This window comes from Drosophila obscura, unplaced genomic scaffold (genome assembly GCF_018151105.1).
Source record: "Drosophila obscura isolate BZ-5 IFL unplaced genomic scaffold, ASM1815110v1 contig_190, whole genome shotgun sequence".
NCBI lineage: Eukaryota > Metazoa > Arthropoda > Insecta > Diptera > Drosophilidae > Drosophila > Drosophila obscura.
Genome location: NW_024542779.1, coordinates 603,899 through 626,638, shown reverse-complemented (window position 1 = coordinate 626,638; position 22,740 = coordinate 603,899). Strand labels below are relative to the sequence as shown.

General features: G+C 47.5%; 3 protein-coding genes across 3 annotated transcripts in view; 2 read left to right on the top strand and 1 right to left on the bottom strand.

Moving 5' to 3' along the window:
* Positions 1–5,023: 5,023 nt before the first annotated feature.
* LOC111071966 (calcineurin B homologous protein 1) lies at positions 5,024–6,200 on the bottom strand. Its single transcript, XM_022363526.2, has one exon. The coding sequence runs from the start codon at positions 5,720–5,722 to the stop codon at positions 5,030–5,032; it is 693 nt and encodes a 230-aa protein (XP_022219218.2). The 5' UTR covers positions 5,723–6,200; the 3' UTR covers positions 5,024–5,029.
* A 1,512-nt stretch (positions 6,201–7,712) lies between these two features.
* LOC111071942 lies at positions 7,713–18,976 on the top strand. The gene is made up of 5 exons (XM_041593493.1): positions 7,713–7,830; positions 8,757–8,978; positions 11,029–11,109; positions 11,665–12,437; positions 18,788–18,976. Exons 4-5 carry the CDS (start codon positions 11,679–11,681, stop codon positions 18,974–18,976), a joined length of 948 nt encoding a protein of 315 aa, XP_041449427.1. The 5' UTR covers positions 7,713–7,830; positions 8,757–8,978; positions 11,029–11,109; positions 11,665–11,678.
* Positions 18,977–20,402: 1,426 nt separating this feature from the next.
* The window catches only part of LOC111071910 (activating transcription factor 3), a 39,696-nt gene continuing 37,358 nt past the window's right edge, over positions 20,403–22,740 (top strand). Inside the window, 1 exon segment of the mRNA XM_041593483.1 lies at positions 20,403–21,440. The gene's annotated coding sequence lies outside the window, so the exon portion shown is untranslated.

The following is a 22,740-nucleotide window of genomic DNA, read 5'->3' as shown; positions in this document are numbered from 1 at the left end:
CATGTCCCATTCTACACGCCGCCACTTGTTTGTTGTGGTGGCCTGCAGTAGCTTTTGTTTGTTTGTTGCATCCCCCAAGTGGCATTCGAAAAAGAGCTTAGGGGTGGGGCTCTAGCTGCCATAAAGTCATGTTCATAATTAGGATTTACATATTGTTTATTGTTTTCATTTCTTGATTATGTTTTATTTTTTTTTAGCACGAGATCCCAGCATCGTACACACATAACAAAAGAAATAAAGAAACAAATATAAATAAATAAATAAGGCTGCCTGCCAACAACAGCAGCAGCAGCAGCAGCACGCAACGTACACCCCTCTAACTATTAACATCAAATTAATATAATAATAATAATAAACAAACAATTATTGTGAATGTAAAATGGCAGCCCACTGCCTGTTTGTTTTCTGATTGATTGTAATGAGGGCGTGAGAGTGAGAGGCATCCGAAATAAAGTGCATTCATAATGTGACGACCATTCCCCATAGGCAGCGTTTATTTATTGGGCACACAAAAGGGATGGAAGCCCTTTCCCAAATGGATTGCTGCTCGGCTGTGTTCAATATTGGCGCTTAGAAGCTCTCTGGTGGGGAGGAATAGTGCTGGAATTGTTCCAAATTACTGCTGGACAAGACCACTCCAAGGTTAGTTTCAGAATAAATATGCAAAGGTGACAGGGGGAGCCTTGGCACAGTGCAGCTGCTGAGCAAGGGATGTCCAATCAATGAAAAATATTCCACAACTCAAAGTAGAAATTCCACAACTCAGAAGCAAACATTTCTACATACGTGTGATCGCTCCAAGATCAATGAAGCAGCCTGAAAGTATTCTGCAAATATTTGTGGGCACCATGGCAGGGGAAAGCTCTGATTCCATATGTAGCTATATATATACTCGTATGTATGTAGCAACAGATTGTTGTTACATTTGAATATCTGTATATAAGTATTCAGAGTGTCAAAATAGAAAACCCACCCTCAACTTCCCCCCCCGTAGTTCGTATACTTAATTTTTCCTACCCCTCATTAAGTTCTCGTTTTTAGTTTGAATGCGTAATTTGATTTTATTGTTTGTTCCTTGCTATTGCTAATCTTTCACAAGTTAGAATCTCATTTTTCTTGGCATTCAAAAATGTTTGCATACAAAAAACCGAAAACAAAACATTTAAACAATTTAACATTCGCTGCGAAAACTAAACTAAGCCCAAAACAAAAACCAATAAAAAACCTAACCTAACCTAACAATTTAGATGTGAGCCCCAAGCAAAAAATCGAAACCTTAGCTACCTATAAACCTAATATCCTATCCGCTATATCTACATGCAGTGACCTATATCATAATTGTATCGCCTTTGCGATTGCCATGCGGCTCATAGTCGACGGGACAGCTGGAGACGGCGGCGGCAGCGTGGGCAGCTTCCTTCGACTTGTTGCGTTTCATCAGTTCGTCCATCTTCTTGGCAGCCTGTCGCTTGCGTCTCTTATCCTTCTTTTCCTTGGCCGCTTTGGCATCAGTCGCATCGAGCACATCCAGCAGCCGTTCGACCACATTCGGATTGGTCAGCAGCGTCTTGTCGTCGGCAGTCCTCAGGTATTCCGGTGTCAGTGGCTGTTTCAGGCGGTTCATCTCAATGGTTTTCGCTATGTCCTCGTCGCTATTCAGGTATGAATGATGATAGAATTCTGGGTCCATGCGACTGTGGAGCATCTCAAAGGGCGACTGGCTGTCCTCCAATGGGCTGGGTGGCATCTCAAACAGTGACTGGTCTTCCATCTTTGGTACGTTGTTGTGCAGCTCAAAAGGTGTCGAGGAGTAGAGCAGATCCTCGCCTTCACTGCGGTATGGTTGATCCATGCGGCTGTGCTGCATGCCAAATGGTGACTTGTTCTCCATCTCTGGGCTGTTGTGCATCCCAAAGGGTTTGCCCCTATTCAGGTATTCAGCATACAAGGGTGGGTCCTCGCGGCTGTGGCGCCGCTCAAAGGGCGATTGATCCGACTCCGACATTGGGCTGTTGTACATCTCGCTGGGTGCCTTGCGCTCCACGAATGGGTCGCTGTGCTTCTCATTGGGTGTCTGCATCTCCAGGGGTTGCAGCAGCGACTGCAACATGTCGAATATCGAGGACTGGCGCTTGTGATGGTGCTTGGAGGAGTGCTTTGAGTGGTCGCCTTGTGGTCCATGCTCGGGCTCCTTGCCGGCCATGTCCTGGGCTGCCGAGTGGTCATAGGGTTTCAGCTGAACGGTCTCAATCGCCATGTTGGGCGACAGCATCTGGAACACCTTTAACTCAAAATTGCTCTCAGGCGCTTCCACTTTGTTGTAGTAAATCGTTGGAGGCGCAGCAGAAGCGTTGGCAGTGGCAGCGGCGGCGGCGGCGGTGTTCCCAGAAGATGCAGATGGGGCTTTAGTTTTCAGATGACCAATGGGGGGGTATTGGGGAGACTTTGGTGGTTGGATCTTCATCACTGGCGACTGCCGGATGGGCTGCTGCTGCGGCGGCTTCGGTGCGTGGCGGCGGCGTTTGTGGTGATGAGCCGAGCGCGGCTTGGGGCCGTCATGCATCAGCGATAGGCGGCGCTTGGCGCGAGCCAAGGCCAATTCGCGCAATGCAGCCGCTGCACGTCCCATCGATGAGCCCAATCGTGGCTCATGGATCAGGGGTTCGAATCTGGCGGTCATTTTGCCTGTAGCTGCAGCTGCAGCTGCTCCATCGGTGGCGCCATTTATGTTGTGCTCAGCCGCCTTGGGGCTTGTCGCCTGTGGCTCGAACACAGCTGGAGTACTGATTGTGGTTGCCATAGCCGTGGTGGTTCCTGCAGTTGGGGCGCTGCTTGCCTCAGTGGCTTGAGTGGAAACGACGATCGACGATCCTGTTGCGGTGGTTGCCACAGTTGTGTCATTGGCCACCGGCACCTGACCCATGCCTGGCTGGTGCATCATCAGCATGGCATCTGCAAGCAAACGCCGCACATTAGTTGCCGTGGCACATAGCCGTGGGCCCTTACACTGTACTTACACCACAATATCATCAACACTTTTAGCTTGGACATTATCAAAGATTCTCGCCTTCGTTATCGCTTAAAGGTAAAGGTAGCTCTGCAAACAAACAAAAAAAAAATAACAAAAACGTAAAAAACGTAAAAAAACAAAATTAAAATAGCAGTAAACAAATTTCCGAAATATGCGACAAAATATTAAAAAAATTAATTTCAAATTTGTAAAATTCTTCGTTGAATATTGCGACTAAACTTTTGAATCTTTTCAAATTTTTTATTTTCCGTATTTTGCCCAAAACTTTTCTCAATTTTTAGATTTGTGCATTTTTTTTTTGTTTTTCCGAACTCACTTTTGTACAAATTTATTCGACTGGGAGCTGTGCTTGGCACAACGTTGGGAACTGGAATGATTCGAACTGCTTCCAGCTCGTGCTCGTATCTGGCATTTGACAGGCAGCTGGAGGAAGCCAATAAACGGTTACTAGGATCCGGAAAAATAAACGAAAGCAGCTACGCAATTTGAGTGGAAATACCAAAACAGAAAAATAACCACAAAAAGCCTTGCTCAGAATTGCAACACAATTGCGCACAACAGCAACCTATCGACTATCGGACCTATCGACTGCCTATTTTGTGCAACCAGCCGACAGACGCAGGCGTGCGAGCCCGTGAATTTTTCAATTATCATTTTTTTTGCGTTTTTCGTTTTGATCTTTGGCAAAATGCTTTTGGAAGAGGAACTGCGTGGAACACTGCTCGGCCTGGCATCGCCCGCTGAGCCGGCACCAGCTCCGGCTGCGCCCATGGCCGCTCCAACTCCAGCTGCGGCTGCTGCTGCCTTACCTGCCGTGGCCACTGCCACTGGCACTGCCACGATGCCAGCCGCTGAGCCACCAGTGGCACCAGTCGAGGAGCCTGTCAATAATGCCCCCAACAATAATGAGATTCAATTGGTGGTCACTTTGGAGGTGCACTCGATCGAGCTTTTGGATTCGTCCGACGACGAGGATTGGCCCTGGGTCCTAGACATGGAGGACAACGACGGCAATATGTACGACTACGGCTACCTATAAGAAGCGCACGCACTCGCAGCAGGCCCCCGCTTCACGGGCCAAGGCTGCTGTCTCCGTGGCCAACAACACGCCAACAACTTGCGCAAACGCAAGTCAACATTCACACAGATACATATATACCAAAGCCATTTGAGAATCTCATACTATAATTAAAATACATTACTTATTGTGCAACAAAAAAAAACACAAACATAACTTGGGAATTCTGTGCAAAATCCAGGGGAGGTGAGCAAAGCATCTATTGGTCTATTGACAATGCCAACGCTTTCCCAACTCTAGTTTCTGCTGCTTTTCTTTTAAGGAGCCGGACCGCGCTTCATTCCAATGATTATGTGCCGGCTATCCAATTATAAGGGCGCATATGGATATAAATTTGACTACAAATTTTTGGCATATGCATGTACATATATGGCATGTGTGTGTTTAATGTGTGTTTTGCATGTGTGTGCAATTTCCATAAAGTTGGCAGCACGGTTTTCAATTTTTTTTTGTTTTTCTTTGAAAAATTTAGAGTTTGCTTTGCCAATTGCCCGAACCGGGACTGCAATTTCACATGGATAGTCCCACATCAATCCCAAACCGATTGTGTTCGCATGTAGCCTTCAATTTGGCGACGGACTCGGCTCTGCCTGGCACTTTTTCTTCCACGTTTCTTGGTCCAAAACAAAGTCGCAAAATTATAGCTGCTAGCGTAGTCTATTTTCTATGAAAACTTTGGCAAACAAATGTAAACCAATTGCCCAAGAGTGATTCTTTTCGACTGCCCGAAAGCATGCTAAATAATAATAATAAATAAATATACAAATATATTACGTATCCGTCGTGCCTTTGCGCAAAGAAACAACCAAATATGTTCAGATTTCTTTCTTTGCCCATCTGGGTACCAGTTTTTTTTATAACTATTTAGCAGACAAAGAAACTAAAAAGATAGAAACAAAAAATGATGCGGGGGGGGGGACTTATGTGTTGTGCACCGCCTGCATACCGGGCTGCACGGACACCTGCCCAGTCTCAGTGCCAGCGGCCCTGATGGCCTCCTCGTTCACGTCCAGCTCATTTACGAGCCACTTGCGGATGGAGAGACGATCCTCTAGATCGACGGCACTGAGACGGCACTCAAACTCCTTGTATTGGAGTTGTGCCGGTGGCGAAGGGCTCAGCCCGAATGCCTGCATCTCCAGCAGAGGCAACTCGGCCAGATTGCCGCCGCGCTGTTCGATCAGGTGGCCCATGAATTTGCGAAAGTCCTTCATCAGTATGTAGCCCAGGTCCTGTGTGTCGATCATCTGGCACAGCAGACGCATCTTATCGGCGCGTCCACTGGGCGCTGGGCCACAGCACTCCAAGCTCTTGGTGTATATGAACTGCGGCACCAGCACTGTGGCGCAGGCGCCCACAAATTGCCCAAATGACAGTGTTGCGGTCCCGCAGCGGCGGGGAAAGAAGCTGTCCACAATCTGTCGCTTCAATGGGTGCTGGACAAGCTGCGGTATGCGCAGCATATCGGTGGGTGTCAGATACCCGCGACTCTGTCGATCCAATGTCCGAAAACGGCTATAGAGCTGCGCCAACTGGGCGCACGAGAGGCCCGTCGCCCGCTGATGCTTCGCCATCTGATCGGGGCTCAGCGCACGGCTGCCAGTCAATCCCATGGCGCTGCTGCTGGTGATCGTAGTAGATCCGTTGATTATCTCTAGAGCTGCTCCAGTTTCACTTTCAGTCCCAGTTCCTTGTGATTGCTATTGTGACGGCAACTTGTTTTTGCCACCTGTTTCTCCGTTTCTCTAGTTCGGTACAACATAAATCTCAGAGGACACTATCTCTGCGGGCTGCTACTGCTTGCCTGGACTTCTCTAGTTTGGGGGGGCGACTCTATTTCTGCCTTGGCGGCCTTGAAAGCTAAAAGAAATTGGTATTAATGGGTAAGCTCTGTGCTCTGTGTCTCTGTCTCTCTGCTGGCATTATTATTTTCCGTGTCATTTTCATTTGTTGACTTTTGCAAAATGCCGCATAAATCAAAAACGGTATGGCGGGGCGCTGTCAGGGCTGCCTGGGATCTGCGAGGTGGTTGGCGGTGAATTGCTTCCGTGGCAATCGTCGCTGTTGACGCACTATATTCTGCCTCCAGAGACAGAGAGAGAATTGGCAATCGGATGGGATGGGATGGGAGAAGCAGACGCCTATAGCCCTCCCAGCCACTGTGCGTGCGCCACTCTGCGCCTGCCGAGTGCGTGGGTCTTTGGCCAGCTGCCAGTTGCCTGGGGGCCTAATTGGCCTGCTTTCGTCGTGAACAATTCGTGTCTGTCCAGCGGCAAGGCCGGAGGGCAAGGCTAACAAGCTAAGCGGGGATGCCGACGTGCAGCCATTAAAATGGGACCTGCTGCAACCTGTCAATGGACAGGCAAAAATTGGAGTAAGCGATTCTGGGGGTCACAGTTCGCCAAGCAGGCAGTTCCGTTCCCACGCGACGGATATTTGGCCTACATGCGAATTACGAATATGGTTTGCATATAGAATCGCGCGATCCGTGGGCTACTAAAAATACATCGGAAAAGTCGTCGTAGTCGTCGTCGTCGATTTGATTGCCAATTCCACTTGCAGGCTGAGTAATGCGCCGAAATGTGAAATGAAAAGCGAACGTTTCTCGGCATCTCGGCCTTTTGCTGTGTGGGAAAATAAAACCGAAATGAAAATATGAAAAATGTGCGGCACATGCCGCCGGCTGTTTGCCACTCACCCCCCAACTGCTCCATTGCTGCCGCTGCCTGCCAGAAAACAGAGAAAGCGAGAGAGAGAGAGAGAGAGGAGCAAACTCGACGAGTGTCAAAAACGCGTCAAGATCAAAGCGAGCGCCAAATGCAACAACAAATTGGCCAACACTAGAAGACAGCAAGCAAAACCATTAGCCATACCCATACCCATACCCATGCCGATTGGATGTGTGGGGGGATCCCTGTACCAAATTCAAGGTTGCTCCTTAGTTGGGATTGGCAGCAAGCTCTCAGTTACGGATCTCCCATTGCTGTTGCTCCGAAGATCTGCCTTAGGGTGTCTCCTTAACCGAATTGGCCATTCTATACTTAACAGGTGGCACCAAATATCCCATTGCGCCATGCTGCAGTGACACTGAAATTGGGTGGAGGGAATCGCAATTTTCCATATATTCAATTGCATTCGTGAGACACCATACATACCACTTTTTCGGGTGCATTTTGGCAAACACAGGTGTGCACAGATCTTCCCATTAAATGTTTTTCCTTTCGCACGAAATGTTTTTTGAATTGTACAACAAATGGCCAGGTTCTGCCATATGCCCACCAATGCCAATGGCGGGATGAGTCAGGATTGGATGGCGATGACTGTGAATCAGGATTGGATGGCAATGTGGGGGCTGGCTGTTGTATTGGAATTGGAATTGCAGATGTGCACCATACCGCATACCGCATAATAAGACAAAATTTAATGCATTTAAATGAACTCGATTAGGGTTGAGACAGACTGAGAGAGTGCAGCCCTTGCCAGCGACATGCGTCATATGGCAAATACAGCCTTGGCATCCCTGGGCAGAGTAAAGTAATTATCGGTGTAAATCGAGTATGCCACATTTTTCTCGAATTTACTAGTGTGTACTCACTGGTCTTATTTTGTGTGTGCAGCATCGACGTCGTTTTTTGGCTCATCTTTGCGCTTGTGCCGACGAATAAGTTTGGTTTATAGTGTTCAATTTTGCAAAATTAAAGTGTTTAATTGTTGTTTTTGGGTGAGTGCACCAGTACTATTTTCCTTTTATCACGAACTTTTAAGGAAACGTTAAAAATCGACTCAAAATTGATGTAAGCTAAGGTCTCACTTTGAGGTTAGAAACACTTGTCCACAGAAGTCTTACTTTTCTTTTGGCGAGTTAAAAATTAATTTTTGTTTGGGTATTGTGGGGGAAATATTAGAAAAAGGATAGCGTTAAGTATACCAAACACAAACTGTGCACAAATTTCTGTCCCAAAAGCTGCGCAAGAAAACAATGAAAATGAAGTAAAATCCACGTGTCCACAGAAGTCTCATATTTTGTAACATTCGAATTGGTTTGCGATCAGCTTAAGGAATGGGAGAAAACGAAGTATCGAAAGAGTAAACGAAAACGAAACGAGCAAGCAAAGGAAGTGCGTGGCGTGTTCTTTTTTTCTGGCGCGGCGCTTCTAGTTCTCTGCGTCTGCGCCGCCTTCTCTGTTTCGGCTGCTGCTTTGCCGCCCCCTTCCACACCATCGCTCATTACTGGGACAAAAAAAAAACAGAAATAGAAACAGAAACAATAATAATATAATAATCAAATCATTTTAAGCGCCTCTCAAGGTTGTTCGGCATCTATGCGTGTGTGTGTGTGTGTGTGTGGCGTTGCCAGAGGGTTCGGAAAAAAAGCCAGCGACACAAATTAAACAATAGCAGGGCATGGCTGGGCGACAGCGGTCGGTGGGGGGAGGGTAGCGCCACACAAAATAAGCAAATGACAGGCAACAAATTGTAGAGCGACGGTTTTTTTTTTTTTTTACATAAATTCTGTATTTTTGTTTTGTGTGTTGCTGTTGTTATTTCTCGTTTTGCTGTTCTTGAATTGCTGTTGCTGCTTTTTGCGTTAGTTTTGATTAATTAATTTCCTGACTAATTCACAATCCGCAATGCCCGACCCGCTAGAGTCCCGTCCCCCTCTCCCCACCCACAAACCGCAGACAAATGAAGATAGAAGCAGAGAGCGTGAGACAGAGGACAGAGTAATTGGAAATTATTGCGTTTTGCTTTTTGGCAAAGTGAAAAATTGAATTAAAACTAAGGGACAGAAGGGAGAAAGGAGAAAACGCAAAAATGAAATGATTGGCGGTACGCCTATGGAGCTGGGGAACTGGAGATAATCCATTGGTGAGTAGTTTTTGTTGTTGTTGTTCTGCAGCTTCTTCGCTTGCGTTTGCTTGCGCTTGTTGTTGTTGTTTCTGCATTTTTTTTTCTACGCGCTTGCTGGCACTTGGCTTTCGTGTTGTTGCTGCTGCCTTTCGTTCTCTTCGCGGGCTTCGGCCATTACTTTTTTTCGGCTGCGCTTCGACATCATATCGGTGGCCATTCGTTTCTCCTTCTACACATGTACGAGCATGTGTGTATGTACGTTTGTCCCGCGAGACAGAGCGAATAAAAGGAACTCTTCGAACTTGCCTGCGCATTGAGAAATATCACAATTCTGTTTTCGTTTGAATTAGCTTTTGTATACCCTTTGAATTTAAACAGATGTTCATATATACATAAGCATTTGCATGTATGTACATAATATGTACATAAATAAATATGGTTACACAAACTGATTTCAATGCCAATTATTTTAAACATGCATACATACATACATACTGTATATATGTATTTATGTAGTCTTATTTCTGGAATAGGAGAACATACACATGTCGGTTTCGCCGAAACTTTTTTACACATGGCTTTGTGTATGCATGTGTGTTTTTACATATGCATGTAAAGCTCCGTTATCTCTGGTTTCAACTCTCTTTCGTCTAGTGATGTGGTCGCCGCAGCTGATTTATTTCATTCCTCCTCCCTTCGCGCTGCTGCTGCTTTTGCTCTGTCTATTCTTTCTTTGGATTTGCGCCCATTCCGTTTTCATTTTCTTGGTTGCAATTTTGCGCCTTGCGGGCTTAGTTTACTTCGTCGTTTACTGTCCAGATCTCCTCTACGGCAGACACTTTTTGGCGCACGAAGAAATGCATTGGTACTGGCACTTGTTCCTCCTCCTAGCATTAGTCAGCAGACAGGGGACACTCATATCCAAAGCTGAATGGGAATACTCATGGCATTCGTTTTCTGCTATTGCTGGCAGCGCTGCCAGACTGATTGGCTGGAGAGTGGAGGAGATATTCAGCGTGCTAAAAATAGTCGGCTTGCGAGCACTTGTAGACCGCTTGGATCGCGAGTGCCTAGGCCAGTATGGTCGCGGGGGTGGGGGGGAATGCTATTGTAAATGCAAATTGAATAGTTGCAAGGGGCGGTAGGGGTAGTGGTGGTGGCGGGGTGTGGCGAGCGGCTCTATAAATATTTGTCCAACTAACTCGACTCTCGCGCTGATCATGAATATTATTGACGACCAACGGCGGGCCATTGTTGAGTCATGCGCAAATAACTTGGCTTATTAGAGATTCAAAGCCACCACCTCTGTGGCACCTTCGCTCTCCTCTGGCACTGGCACTGCCACTGCCACTGCCTCTGCTCCAAGGCGGCACTGGGTAACATAAAACCATCGCATTTCGCCCAACCATTTGTGTGGTGGGGAGAGGAGAGGAGACCATAGCGTTTGGAGTCCGGGCGTTAGCGTCCAACACTGTCCCATTCAAATGCAAATGAGCTTAATCAAAAGCAGAGCTGCCTGCCAGCCAGCCAGCCAGCCATACCGCCCCAGTGTCTGCGCTGAGCTGAGCGGCTTTTTGGCCAACGTCAGCCAGGCCCGAGGGCGTTGCCAGAGATGCGACAAATGCCAAGGCACGCACGACCACCTAATAAGAGAGAAATGGAAACACTCCGAAAGGAATAAAGGGAAGCCCTAAAATAAACCCGAGCTGAGCAGAGGCTTTCGCTCGATCATCTCCCTCACGCACTGCTTTGTCCTTGTCGAACGTTGCTCATACGCTCTCACGACTCCCTCACGCACATCTCTTTGGCTTTGGGGCTTGGCTTGACAACTTGCCAACGCTGCAGGGGGGCCCGGGAGTTGGAGATGTGCCGCTGTGGCGGTGTTAATGAAAAAAGCAAAACGACTTAATCGCAAATCACAAAATATATATATAAACAGTGTACATATACACATACATAGGTACATATGTATGTGATTTGCATATGTATGTATGTATGCTATTATTATTATTATTGGTTATTTCTTCAGCGGATTATCATACACAGTTTCTCTCTCTCTCTCGTTTAGGAAAGGAAACAACAGGAACGGAAAGTTTTGCAGCATATCAATCGTCGTATATCTCTCCATCAAAGTAAAGGGCTCTTCAATGTGCGTATCAGGGACACAAATCATTCATTAGATAGCCACAGATAGATAGGTCCACACAGTCCAGTAGTCCACCAGTCCAGTAGTCGCATAGTCCCTACATATAGAGCATGACTTAATGCCCCTTGCCCGATATCTAATCGGCAAGGCCGAACAGAGCCCTCTATTGTCTCGCTCTCACATTATTTGAGGCGACGGTAATCATGGAAAATATCTGCCAGCCGATTGGCGAGCGATAAGTGGGGGGCCAACAATCCAACCAATCCCAGAAGGGGCTGGCCACTCTTTCCTCGTTTATAATTAGCAATTACAGGGATCCCAAAGCCCCAACCCCCAAACCCAACGATCGATGGCAGTACCTTTCCGTATCCCCCCGTATCGGTGGGGCGCTTATGATTTATTGCCAATTGTTAACGTCTTGAATGCGCACCGATTGCTATTTTGGCCAAATGATTTCATGTACTTACCATAGAGCCCATCGCTATCTGGAGGGTGTCTCCACCCGTACCCATGTAATACAAATAAATGTACATACCCTTCATCGATCCTGTTTTCCAGATCTCCAGATCATTATGGAATGGAACCAGCGCCATACGATGGCCGAGTGTGCCATGGATGCCTTCTGCAATGGCCAGTATTACGAGTCCTTATGTTTCGCGTCCGGACTGGCCCACATTCAGGGAAAAATGAGCCGCCACGAGCGCCAGCTGATGGGCGATATCTTTTTGGGTATCATCAACAGAATCATTCTCGATGTGGACGCACTAAAGGCGCAATTAGCCACTAAGGTCCAGGCCCTATTGCAGCTAATCGAGCCAACTGAGGAGCAAAAAATGGATGTGCAGGCCGACAGTGACGCAATCAAAAACCTGTTGTGGCACCTAACGACCTACGTCCATGAAATGGCGGATATCATACGAAAGGCCCAAAGATCCTATCACGTGGATGATCACGAGCCGAATATATATTTTCTGCGCTTGCTGGGCGAGTGCCTGGGTATCATGGGCCACATGGTGAACACCGATGATGGTCTGGTCAATATAGCGGCCTCCACGGCCTTTGCCTTTGGGGTGGTGTACGGCTTCAATGTGCCGCCCACCGATCCCACCAACCTGGAGAATATCATCTCCTATTGCATATTTTCGGTACGCAATATGCGGAACATCGATGTGGCCATTGAGCTGGCCATTTATGGCCTGACCAGCTGCACAGAGCAGTTGATTCTTCGGTCCAGCAACCCGCAGGCCACCAGGCTCCGTCTCCAGATACTCGAGAGTTGTCTGGAGGTCTGGATTGCCATCAGGGACATAGACCCAGCAGTGGCGGTGCTGGTACGTCAATGGACAGGACTCTCGTTCTATATGATTTGTGATATTTTTTTTTTTTTGTTTTTACTTTTTCAGCCTTTATAAATGCCTAAGCATAAGCCCAGACATCATCCAACATCTTCATTCAGTCGGGAAGCAAAAATTTAAGATGCAAAAGTACAAAGAAAAAACATTCCGCATTTCCACTGCTAAAAGGAAAGCCTCCTACATCCTCGCTCTTCCTACACACACACAAATTTTGATAAACATTTTACAACTGTCTTCGACTGTAAGAATCATTCATGGAACGAAAAACACATCATTCCCTTTTTTTGGGGAGACTGTAAGGCCACAGCAAATGTGGCAAGAACTGAAGCTGAGATTATTTGAGAGTACAAAGAATACATTAATCACATTACTTTAGAATTAAAGATAGGACCTAATGTGTAATCCAAGTGACCCATAACCAAAGGAACAAGTCAGCTCATACCATACATTTTTGGGTAAATTTGTATAACATTTTGTAAGCTCAATGGAACCAAAGGACCACCCTCACTTTCGGGGTAAAACTGACATCTATAAAAGAACAGCAAAGGCTGATATAAATTTATTTACAACAAGTATATATATAATACATATATAAAATGTGTTCCTATATGAGCGAAAAAAAATACCACTACAATTGAAAGAAATCGAGTAGAACTCTGAAACTCTTTTTGTTTTGTTTGTGCGGAAGAACCACTGTCTTCCATGGAAGTACTTGGATAGTCCTAATCTAATATTTTCCTTATAGAATACAAAAAATGTTATAGCTAGTAGTATTAATACACAAACGGTAAATCAGTTCCTAAATGAGAGAGTGAGACACCCCATTCGAAAAGATGGAAAATGAGTAGGAACTCTGAACGCCTTTATTTTGTGGCGAAGAACCCTATTCGTATTAATTGTTAGTTATAAATGGAAATATACTTAACACTTTTTTTTCGCATAGAATATTATAACTATGACATTGAGAGGATTGAACGGAAGAAGAATTAACGAATAAATGGAAAAAAGAAAAAACGTACATATACCCCCGCCCCGTCGTTATCTTTGTATTCATTCACACGACAATCACTCGAGTCACTCACGAGTACATAGGTTGCTTGAGGATATGATTCACGCTGCCATTGAGAACATTCCATCGCTGCTATCAACACAGGGCCCGGGCCCTGCTGTGTCGCCTCTAACCCGACCGTACCAGCGCTTATCAAGAGTGGGGAGAGCGGCCTTCATATAACGGTGGATTGCCGTCTCTTAAAATCAGCTCCCAGCAACCAGCCTGTGCCCCTCCATTAATCGCTCTATGTCTTGGAGGGCAAAAAGCTATTCCAGTACTCCGATCGAAGGCAAATGATGGATCTATTTTTTCTATATATATTTTTGTATACATTTTTAAGTCCAAAATGCTACAATGAAAGCCCAAACTTCCACTCTCTGGCTCGCTATGAGCATTTCCTAGCACAACAGTCCTTCATTAAGAGAACTTCATGGGTGGAAAATGTTGGCTAGGGCTAGGGCTAGGTCGCTGGCTAGCTGACTGGTATGGCAATCGTTTATTTGACGCCATTAACCACATGGCAGTGCCTCAAATCACAAACGCAAATATGTGCCTGTCCGGGCTTTGCAGCCGTTTCACCTTTTTTTTGAGCAAATGATTGGGCAGGACTCTGTTGTGCGCTGTATCCTGTGTCCTGCGTCCTTCGAGTGTTTGAAATAATTGCGTAGCGCACGCCCGCCTGGCGGCGACCACTGAACGGACACGGACCCAGAAACCCTCAGTAGCAGGAAGAGTGAAGGAGAGAGAGAGAGAGAGAGGTCGGCCACCCCACACAATAAATGAGTTTATGTCCTAGTCCTAGTCCTAGTCCACCGCTGGCGTCGTTTGTAGTCGCACATCCGCAGTCCTCCTCCTGCCTGCCACTCTCTCTCCCTCTCTCACTGTGTGTGTGTTGTGTGTGTGTGTATGGTTGGTTATCCTTGGTCCCGTCCGTTGGACGAACGCGTGTTGCTCGGATTCGAGTCGTTCGAGTACATAAAACTGGCGCCACAAGTCTGCACACAAAATGGCGGCCCACTTGGCCCGGGGGGCGCCCACTGCCGCCTGGCAATGTCTCCATTGGCGTGGCGTCGTGTCTCCCCGCTCTCCTCTGCACCCCACCCACCCTCCGGGTGCTGCTTTATTATACAATCGTAATTTCGTATCGTAAAAGCGGGCGTCGAAAAAAATGTGAAAGAAAGTTTTCGTGTTGCGTGCAGGACTCCGGTTCCATGGGTCTGGTTTTGTATTTTCTTTTTTGGTTAGCTTTTTTTATGGGTAGTGGCAGAAGGGAGGCCACAATCGATATGGATATGGTAGATCCCCCGAAAATGGGAGCACAGTTTCGCTTTCAAGGTATGTGTGTGCCTCTCTCGGGTGTGGCTCCTCCTTTTTGACCATGTCCCAGTGTCTCCTCTGCTGTGTGTGCCCCATCAAATTGGAAAAATGGGTCACCAGTTGCCAACTGTCGCTGTCTATTCTGTTGCTCCTCTCCAATGTGTGTGGCTGCTCTTCGCTTGGCAGTCGCTTAAATTCGAATTGAAGTTGCTGGAACGAGTAGCGCCGCCCTTGGTTTGTGGCTCTGTGTTTCGTGCTTTGGTGCTATGTTATTGATCCGCTTTTCCCAGGAAAGACCGACCCCAGCCACCCATACGCGGCGAGCTCCTCGCGTGCCGCTGCTGCTGTCCACAGACAATAATGTTTCCTTGCACATTGCACGAGAGAAAAATCCCCTACCACCCAGTCACCTGGAGCAGGTCAAAGCATCTTCAGCGCCTTTTGGCTATCGCTTCCGTGATTTTTTTTTTTGTTTTGTGTGGTTTCTGTTTAAATGTAGCAGCGATATCAGTCAGCAAATAGTCAGCCGCCAGTCAGACGATTTCCCATGAATCAAACGCAACTATTTGAACATCCGAAACACGCTGGAGGTTTGTACAACTTCATATCACTGTTGCATTCGATTCGCTTCGATTCGTCATCTCCATGGGGGCAGGAAGAGCTTTTTGTAGGATTAGAAACATTTGAACAAGGCAAATCGAATAGAAACGGATTAAAAATGCCTACAGATGGTATAACCCTCGAAAGGGAGGGCCCTTTACTCATGGATTACATGAGTATTCGTGTTCCTGCACCAGGAACTGCAAGCAGAAGCTGCAGGCAGATGCAAGGCAACGATTTTCATAGTAAAAAAGACAGCCAAAGATGGCTCAGAGATTATCTCAAAGATAATCCTCATATCTGATGCATTCCTGGCATATCTACGATATCTTTTACAAGGCACTATCTTTCGTGCAGTTATTTTTACATTGTAAATAGTGGGATACGTCACTCTCGGGTTTTTCCTCTGAAACGAATCTGCCACGGAATATGGCCAAGTTTTAATTTTGTTTTTTTTTTTTGTATGGCTCTTGCGTGCGCCATAAAAAGTCAGTGCGGCATGCAGCAGTCCGTGGATGCACGGAACCCCCAACCCAACCACCCCAAACAATGTGGCACATTGTTGGCAAACTCTTTCAAAGTAGCACCAACAACCAATCGAATTCAATTCAATTCAATGTTGAGAGATCGCCTCTCAATCGAGTGATTTATGCCGAACCGTCATTGAAACTCGTTGGGCATTAAGATGTTATGTTGTTGCCACCAAATCGAATATCCAATATCCAATATCCATATTCACCAAATAATAATCATCAATAACCCGCTGCTTAGTGGCTTGAACTTGGGGACAGGTTAAACATTTGGCCATCGGCCGTGTCATTTAACCCGCAAGCAACAATATGGCAAATAGCATAGCTCACCGGCCCCCCCTCTCCACTGCTCTCTCTCTGCCCACGAACCTGTTAATCTGCGGAACATTGCTTTTCAATTTCTATCAACAGCGAACAGCGAACAAGCGAGCGTTGGTTCGGTTCGTTTCGGTTTGGTTTGGTTTCCGATCGATGGTCGTAGATCGTAGATCGGGGGACTGGACTGGACTGGCATGCGGAAAAACAAGATCCAAAATTCGAATATCGAAATCCACAAACAAGCGACAAAATTAAAGTAAACCCCAAAGGAAAGAAAAGATACTCTAATGCGGATTAAAAGCATGTGGGCTGCGTCATGCGGCAGCGCTCCTCGGTTGCTTCTGCATTCCAGCGCGTTAGCAACTTCGGGGGTTGGTGTCGTCTTGGCCCAGTTGCGAGTGACAAAACAAATCTAACATTATTTCTATCTTTCTTGAAGATTATCAAACTTTATGGTCAGCTACCCGCTGAAAGGGAATGGCTTTGAATGGCCTCTCTAATGTTTAAGCCATGAAAGACAAATCCAGTAGCCAAGTGTAGCCACGATCCAATGGAATGAACTCAGACCCCAGACATAGACCCAACCACCACTGCCACTCTCTGCTCGGCGCTCCTTCTCCCACCCAACTCGGGTGTAAACAACGCTCAAACAAATGAGTGTCCAGAGATGTAAACGAGTGACAGACAATCGACGGCTGCCGTTGCCGATCGCTGGACAATCTTATGGCTGGGTGATCTGTCAAATATTTCGGCAGCTCCACACCCAAGACTCTACCTCTCCACAAACAGTGGGGACTTGTCATTGTCGTCGTAGTCGTCGTGTGTGTTCTGGTGTCTAGGAGGGGGCTTGGCATTGGACACTTACATGATAGATAAATCAAGAGACACAAAGCGAGGGCTGATCGATGACTTGGACACAGAGAGACTGAGTCGAGCGCCTGTTCCTGGCCCTGATCTTACCCAATCGATTAGCTCATCCGTTTAGCATTTCCGGCTGCATTGGGCTCCCGTTGATCAGTGATCCGTACATACTATATTAGATTACGACTCATCAAACGCCACTCCGCCATTCGTATAGTAGATGGATACCCATGGATCGTCCGATCGATCAATATGCAAATTTTTGGTTGAGTTTTATTTTTGCTTTATGCGACACTATTTCAATTTGTTGCTAATAATTGCCCACAAAGTCATTCGCTGTTTATTGCAGTTTTTGCAGTGCCACAGTGCCCGAGGGGGGTGGGGAGGGCAGCGGGGCAATGAGGGGTTGGTGAGTAACAAAGAAAAGCCATTAAATTATTATAGCCGCTGCTTCTAAGGAATGGTCGGTGGAGCAGGAGGAGGTGGGAGGCATCAAAGGCAGCGGTTCGACCCACAAAAAAGCCCCAGGAGCGCCTCTTCTCCTCTCCTCTCCCAGTCACTGTCACTGTATCTGCTCTATCCCAGTGAGGTCTGCTTAGTGTGGTGGGGTGGCTTCACTTTCTCTAAACGTATGAGTGGGGTGTCCCTACATCATGGATGTTTCTTAATTATTTTTTTATTTCTCCCATTTCTCCCTTTTTTGGTTCAAGTTTGAACTGTCTCTTTGGATTCCTATACGCTGCTTTCCCATGGATAACTTTCTTCCTCTCCTTTGCAGAGTATTCGAAGTGCGGCCTTGTACTAATTTGGAGTGGGTGGGCGTGCAGCTGCTGCTGGGTATCAATAAGCCGACCCCGCGACCCAGGCGGCTTTTAAACTGTTGTTCAGTTGATTTTTTTACGGCTTTCGTTAGTTGGTGCAATGATTAATTTTTATTTGCATATAGTACATGGACACACATATGTACATACATACATACATACATATGTATATACTCGTATATATGCAAAAGAGTGCGGCAAAGCAATTGCTATTGAAATTGCTTGTGGCTACCCTGGACAGGGCAGGGTATACCGGTTGCCCACCCTGTCGGAGCTCGGAGCTCTACGTGCAGTGCGCTAGACTCTACTTAGCTGTGTGTCAGAATCGTGGTCGCAGCAGTGCAGGGTATCTGTTGGGTCGACTACCCTGCTACGCTGCTCTTCTCCATTTTTTGTTGTTGCTTTTACATAACACTTTTTTTTGCATTTCATTACAGTAAAATTTTTAGCTATGAATTTTACTGCCTGAAGAATACATGAGGAGGGTGTTGGGGGGAGTGTGTGATTGTGTGGGAGAGGAATAGAAGGAGACACAAAGAGTGTAAGAGAGAGAGAGGGGAGGGGGAAGGCGAGACCATATGGGTGTATGTAAATATGCTTGTCCCACTGCAGCCGGAGACTCTGTAACAGGAGAACAGCAGCCACCGACGGCTGCACTTTTTTCTGTGGCACTCTTTTTTTTTGTTTGTTTTTTTTGTTGTTTTTTTTTTGGCACGCTTTGGCCGTCGCAGCTGCTGCAACAATTTCCATATGCCTGGCCCGCTGGCCGCTGCCTGCCTGCCTGCCACTCTTAATGCTCTTTTCATTCCTTTATAAATTCGCCATTAGATAGATGCCAACAGCGACGCCGACGGCGACATAGAACTTTTCTGCCTGTCCGCCTGCCGCCCGCCTGCTCTGCTTCCACAACCGTGTGGGTTCTACTGTTCCCTATTGTTGTTTTTGCTGGCTGCCGGCTACGACTACGACGCTGCTTCTATTGGGGCCGAGCAACCAATCCGCTGGCGGATGACGTGATCGCCAGCGTATGGGGACAGCGCGTGATGCGAGCCCAATGTCTAAAAATAGCACTTCTCTACACCATTCACTTGATGAAGCGACCCGAGCCACGAATCGGCAAATCGGCAAATCGAGCCGAAGCTAACTGTTAGCTTTCGCTTTTCGTCGCTTCGTGTCTCGTTTGTACACTCGTTCGGTGGTGTCGGTCGCGTGGAAGCGTGAGTGGGACAAACAAACTTTTGCGAAACGAAACGCTGGAATCGGAATTCTCTTTCAGCTTCAGTTACTTACATATGTACTACTGGCTCTCGCTCTCTCCCGCTCTGTCGCTCTCTCATGGCATGGGTGGCATTTGTTATTGTTTTGCGTGCGCTTGTTGCCGGCGTTTCGTTGCTCGCTCGCCTCAGTTTGCCGGTCTCCCTCGAACATCCGCGCCTTGCCTTGCCTTGCCCCTCTCTCTAAAGTTTTAATTTGAAATGTTAATGGTGCAGCGGGGAGGCAGCGGCGACGGCGACACTCCGTGGTTGCGCTTTGTGCGAAGGAAGGCAGAATCAGCGGTGCGTCTGCCTCTGCGTCTACCTCTGCCGCCACCCACCGACCGCTACTACAGTCGCTGATAACACGCAACGTTATCAAAACTGTTGCTGCCCGCTCTTATCAGGCGCTCTCATTGCGGTTTTCCTGCCGCCCAGCGACATTATGTGTCCATGGACTCCCGCCCCTGCCACAGTTCTGGCACACATTTGTTGCACCACTCTGCCAGCCACAGCCGGCTGCGCAAGCCGCTTAAGCTCTCTCTCTCTCTCTCTCTCGCTCTCATCGCATAAAAAACATTTTCAAGGTCATGGCATCGCTGCTGGCGTCGCTGCATTTGAAATGCGTGTGCAGCAGCAGGTCGGTCGTCGTTCCACTGCCAAAGCGTTTCGCCAGAGACCGAGAGAGAGAAATAGAGAGCGCTGAGAAAGGCAACCACAGTGGGCACTGGCGGGTCAGTCACAAGGTCTCCCCAAAAACACTCAACACAGTGATAAGAGCGGGCGCTATTTTCGCAGCCTGATCCCTCCCTCCGCCAGGTTAATCGATCGCCAGTCAGATTACCCTCCCGCCCACGACCAACCCATGCAATTGTGTCGTTTGCAAGAGGCTTCCACTGTACTTCTGTCGTACACAATTTCGGATATCTTCGGCTGCCGTTCCACTTCCATTTCCACCTCCATTCATGAGCCCAGCGTCTTAGCCCAAAGGGGGTGAGCTTCCATGAGACCCCCGCCGGACGACTCTGCTTGATGTTTGCCGCTCGTTTGTTTATGTGTTTGCCCGAGGCCCGTTCCCATGCGTTCCGCAATAAATAGCCAGGCGGCGCGTCGGTGCGACGTCGCAGACAGTGCGACCGACGCTTTTTCAGTGCTTTGCGTGTTTCAGACTCGAACACAGCAGCAGCAGCAGCAGCGCGCCTGTCGTCCCCGCCCCGCCAACTATCCGACAGTGCCGACCCACCCCGTCCCCCCCTCCAGCAGACACACAACCCACCACGAAAGCCAAACGGCGACCGACGACGTTCTTATTAGATTTTATAGCGGCTGCCTGCTGCTGGCTCCGACTGCGACTTAGAACGGGGCAGAGAGCAAAGAGCGGGAGAGCGACACTCTCGGCCGCGCCTTTAGCCGTCTCGTTTCGTTTTCGTTCGTTCGTTTGTTGTTTTCGTTGTTCTCGCGCGCGGCGTTAGAACAGCGCTGTCGCAGCCGCTGTCTCGGTCGCAGCTGGCGCCGCTGCCACCGACTGACTTATTGGCTTTAAGCGAATTCGAACGTTGCTCGAACTTTTATTTCAACGTCAGGTTTCGTCGGGAAAGCAACTCTGAAACTGCCGCCCGAAAAGCGCTGCCCGAAAGCAGATTCCAAAACTTGAAAAAGAGCGAGAGAGTGGCAACTCCTCCTCCCCAAAAGACGCCGTGGCAACCCTCTCCCGCGCGCGTTACCCCCCAACCCCTTCATACAACAACAACAACAACAAAAAAAAACAAAAAACTGAAGATCAAGATCGGGAATACACCTTACCAAAAAAGAAAATATATATTTACACACACACACACACAACAGATGATCGATCGTACAATTATTTTTTTAAAGTGTTGAATCCACAAAGTGTTACAACAACAACAAATAACAACAACTACCACAAAATGCCTTACAAAAGCGTCACGCTTTAGTGTCATAAGAGTAGCAGTGCCACAAGTGAGAATCAAACCCCTACTTCCCTATCTGTCCCCCCACACCCACGCCCCCTGTCAAAAAGTGACCCCATAACAGCGTGCCGCGTGCCCCAAAAGAGAACCGACCGCAAACAGGTGTTTTCCCCGCATACGCTGGAGTATACACAGTGTTGGTAAACGGCCAGCAGTGTTGGCATTAGCAGCATCAACGGGGCAGCAGCAGCAGCCGTCATCATTCATCAACACTATCCAGGGAATCCTGCAGAACAGGTGAGCAATCATCAATGGGTATATCCCGTACGTTATGTACATATATGTATGTGTCCTCTGACAACTACGTGACTTTTCTCACATGTTTGCCGCCGACGACCCACCGCAAAACATTATCGCAAATTGCTCGCGAATAAACAAGGAGGGGGCTATATGGCTCCCCCATCCCCACACCCACTCGCACATTCGCACATTCATTCAGTCGCTAGCGTTGCATTTGCCATCTCGTGATTGTGGTCGGACAGTTGGGGAAAGTCCCCCTAATTCAACGACTGCACTGGGGTGGGTGCAGTGTCCAAAGAGTAGTTTTTCGTGAGCTAATCTGGAACCCCCATGAGTGAATTTCCACCATTGAAGGGAGCATTAGTTGGAAGGATTGAGGATTCATTCATTTATTCCTGAGGAAGTTCTCAAAGGAATGAAATACGATGCCAAAGAATCAATTCCTAAATGCTCAACGAATCCTACAGAGAATTCTTTTTTTCATAGGCGGCTGAAGAAACAGATACATATGTATGTACATATACACATATGTAGATACAGATACATATACAGAAGGAGGCAGCACACGCTCTTTTCTTGGGGCCAAAAAAGGTTAACAGGTGTTTTGACTCTTTTCGCACGCTTCTTTCTACGCTGCTCTGTCTGTCTGCAGTCGCCCCCTTGCTGCACACAGATACAGATACACAGATACAAAAAGAGGGGGAATCGTATCGAATGGAAATGGCAATGGCAAGTATCTAGAACCATTGCAAATTGGATTTATGGTTAATTTCACTTCCACTTTGCCGTTCTTGCAAATGCATTCATTTAATAAATATTTTTATGTTCCACCCCCGAAACCCTTAGCCTGGCGACCCCCCAGCCCTGCCAAGCCCCGACCCCTAACCCCCCCAACGAAAAAAAAACCAACCAACTCCCAACCCCCATTCGTGCTGCTGTCAGAGGCCAAAGGACTTACTTATCCCAAATCGTTGTGGCCCGCGCGCATTGCGCATTTTATCGCAAAGAGAATTTATGCCACGAATTGCGGAAAATGCCACACCCCTCTCTCTCTCTCTCTCTGGCACTCACACACATAAAGGGGGTTTTGGGTGGGAAGGGGAGGCACAACACAGTGTGTGGCATGTACAATGTATGGGCTCTGTGCCGCCGTCGAACGAATCTACGAATCTTTTTGGGTGTGCGAGTGAATGAATGATTCCCATTGTTGGCAGGCCGGCAGGCAGCAGTACGTACCCCTCTCCAAGGGAGGAAGAGTCCAAGACGACGCAGTAGTTACAGTTACTGGGGCTGGGGG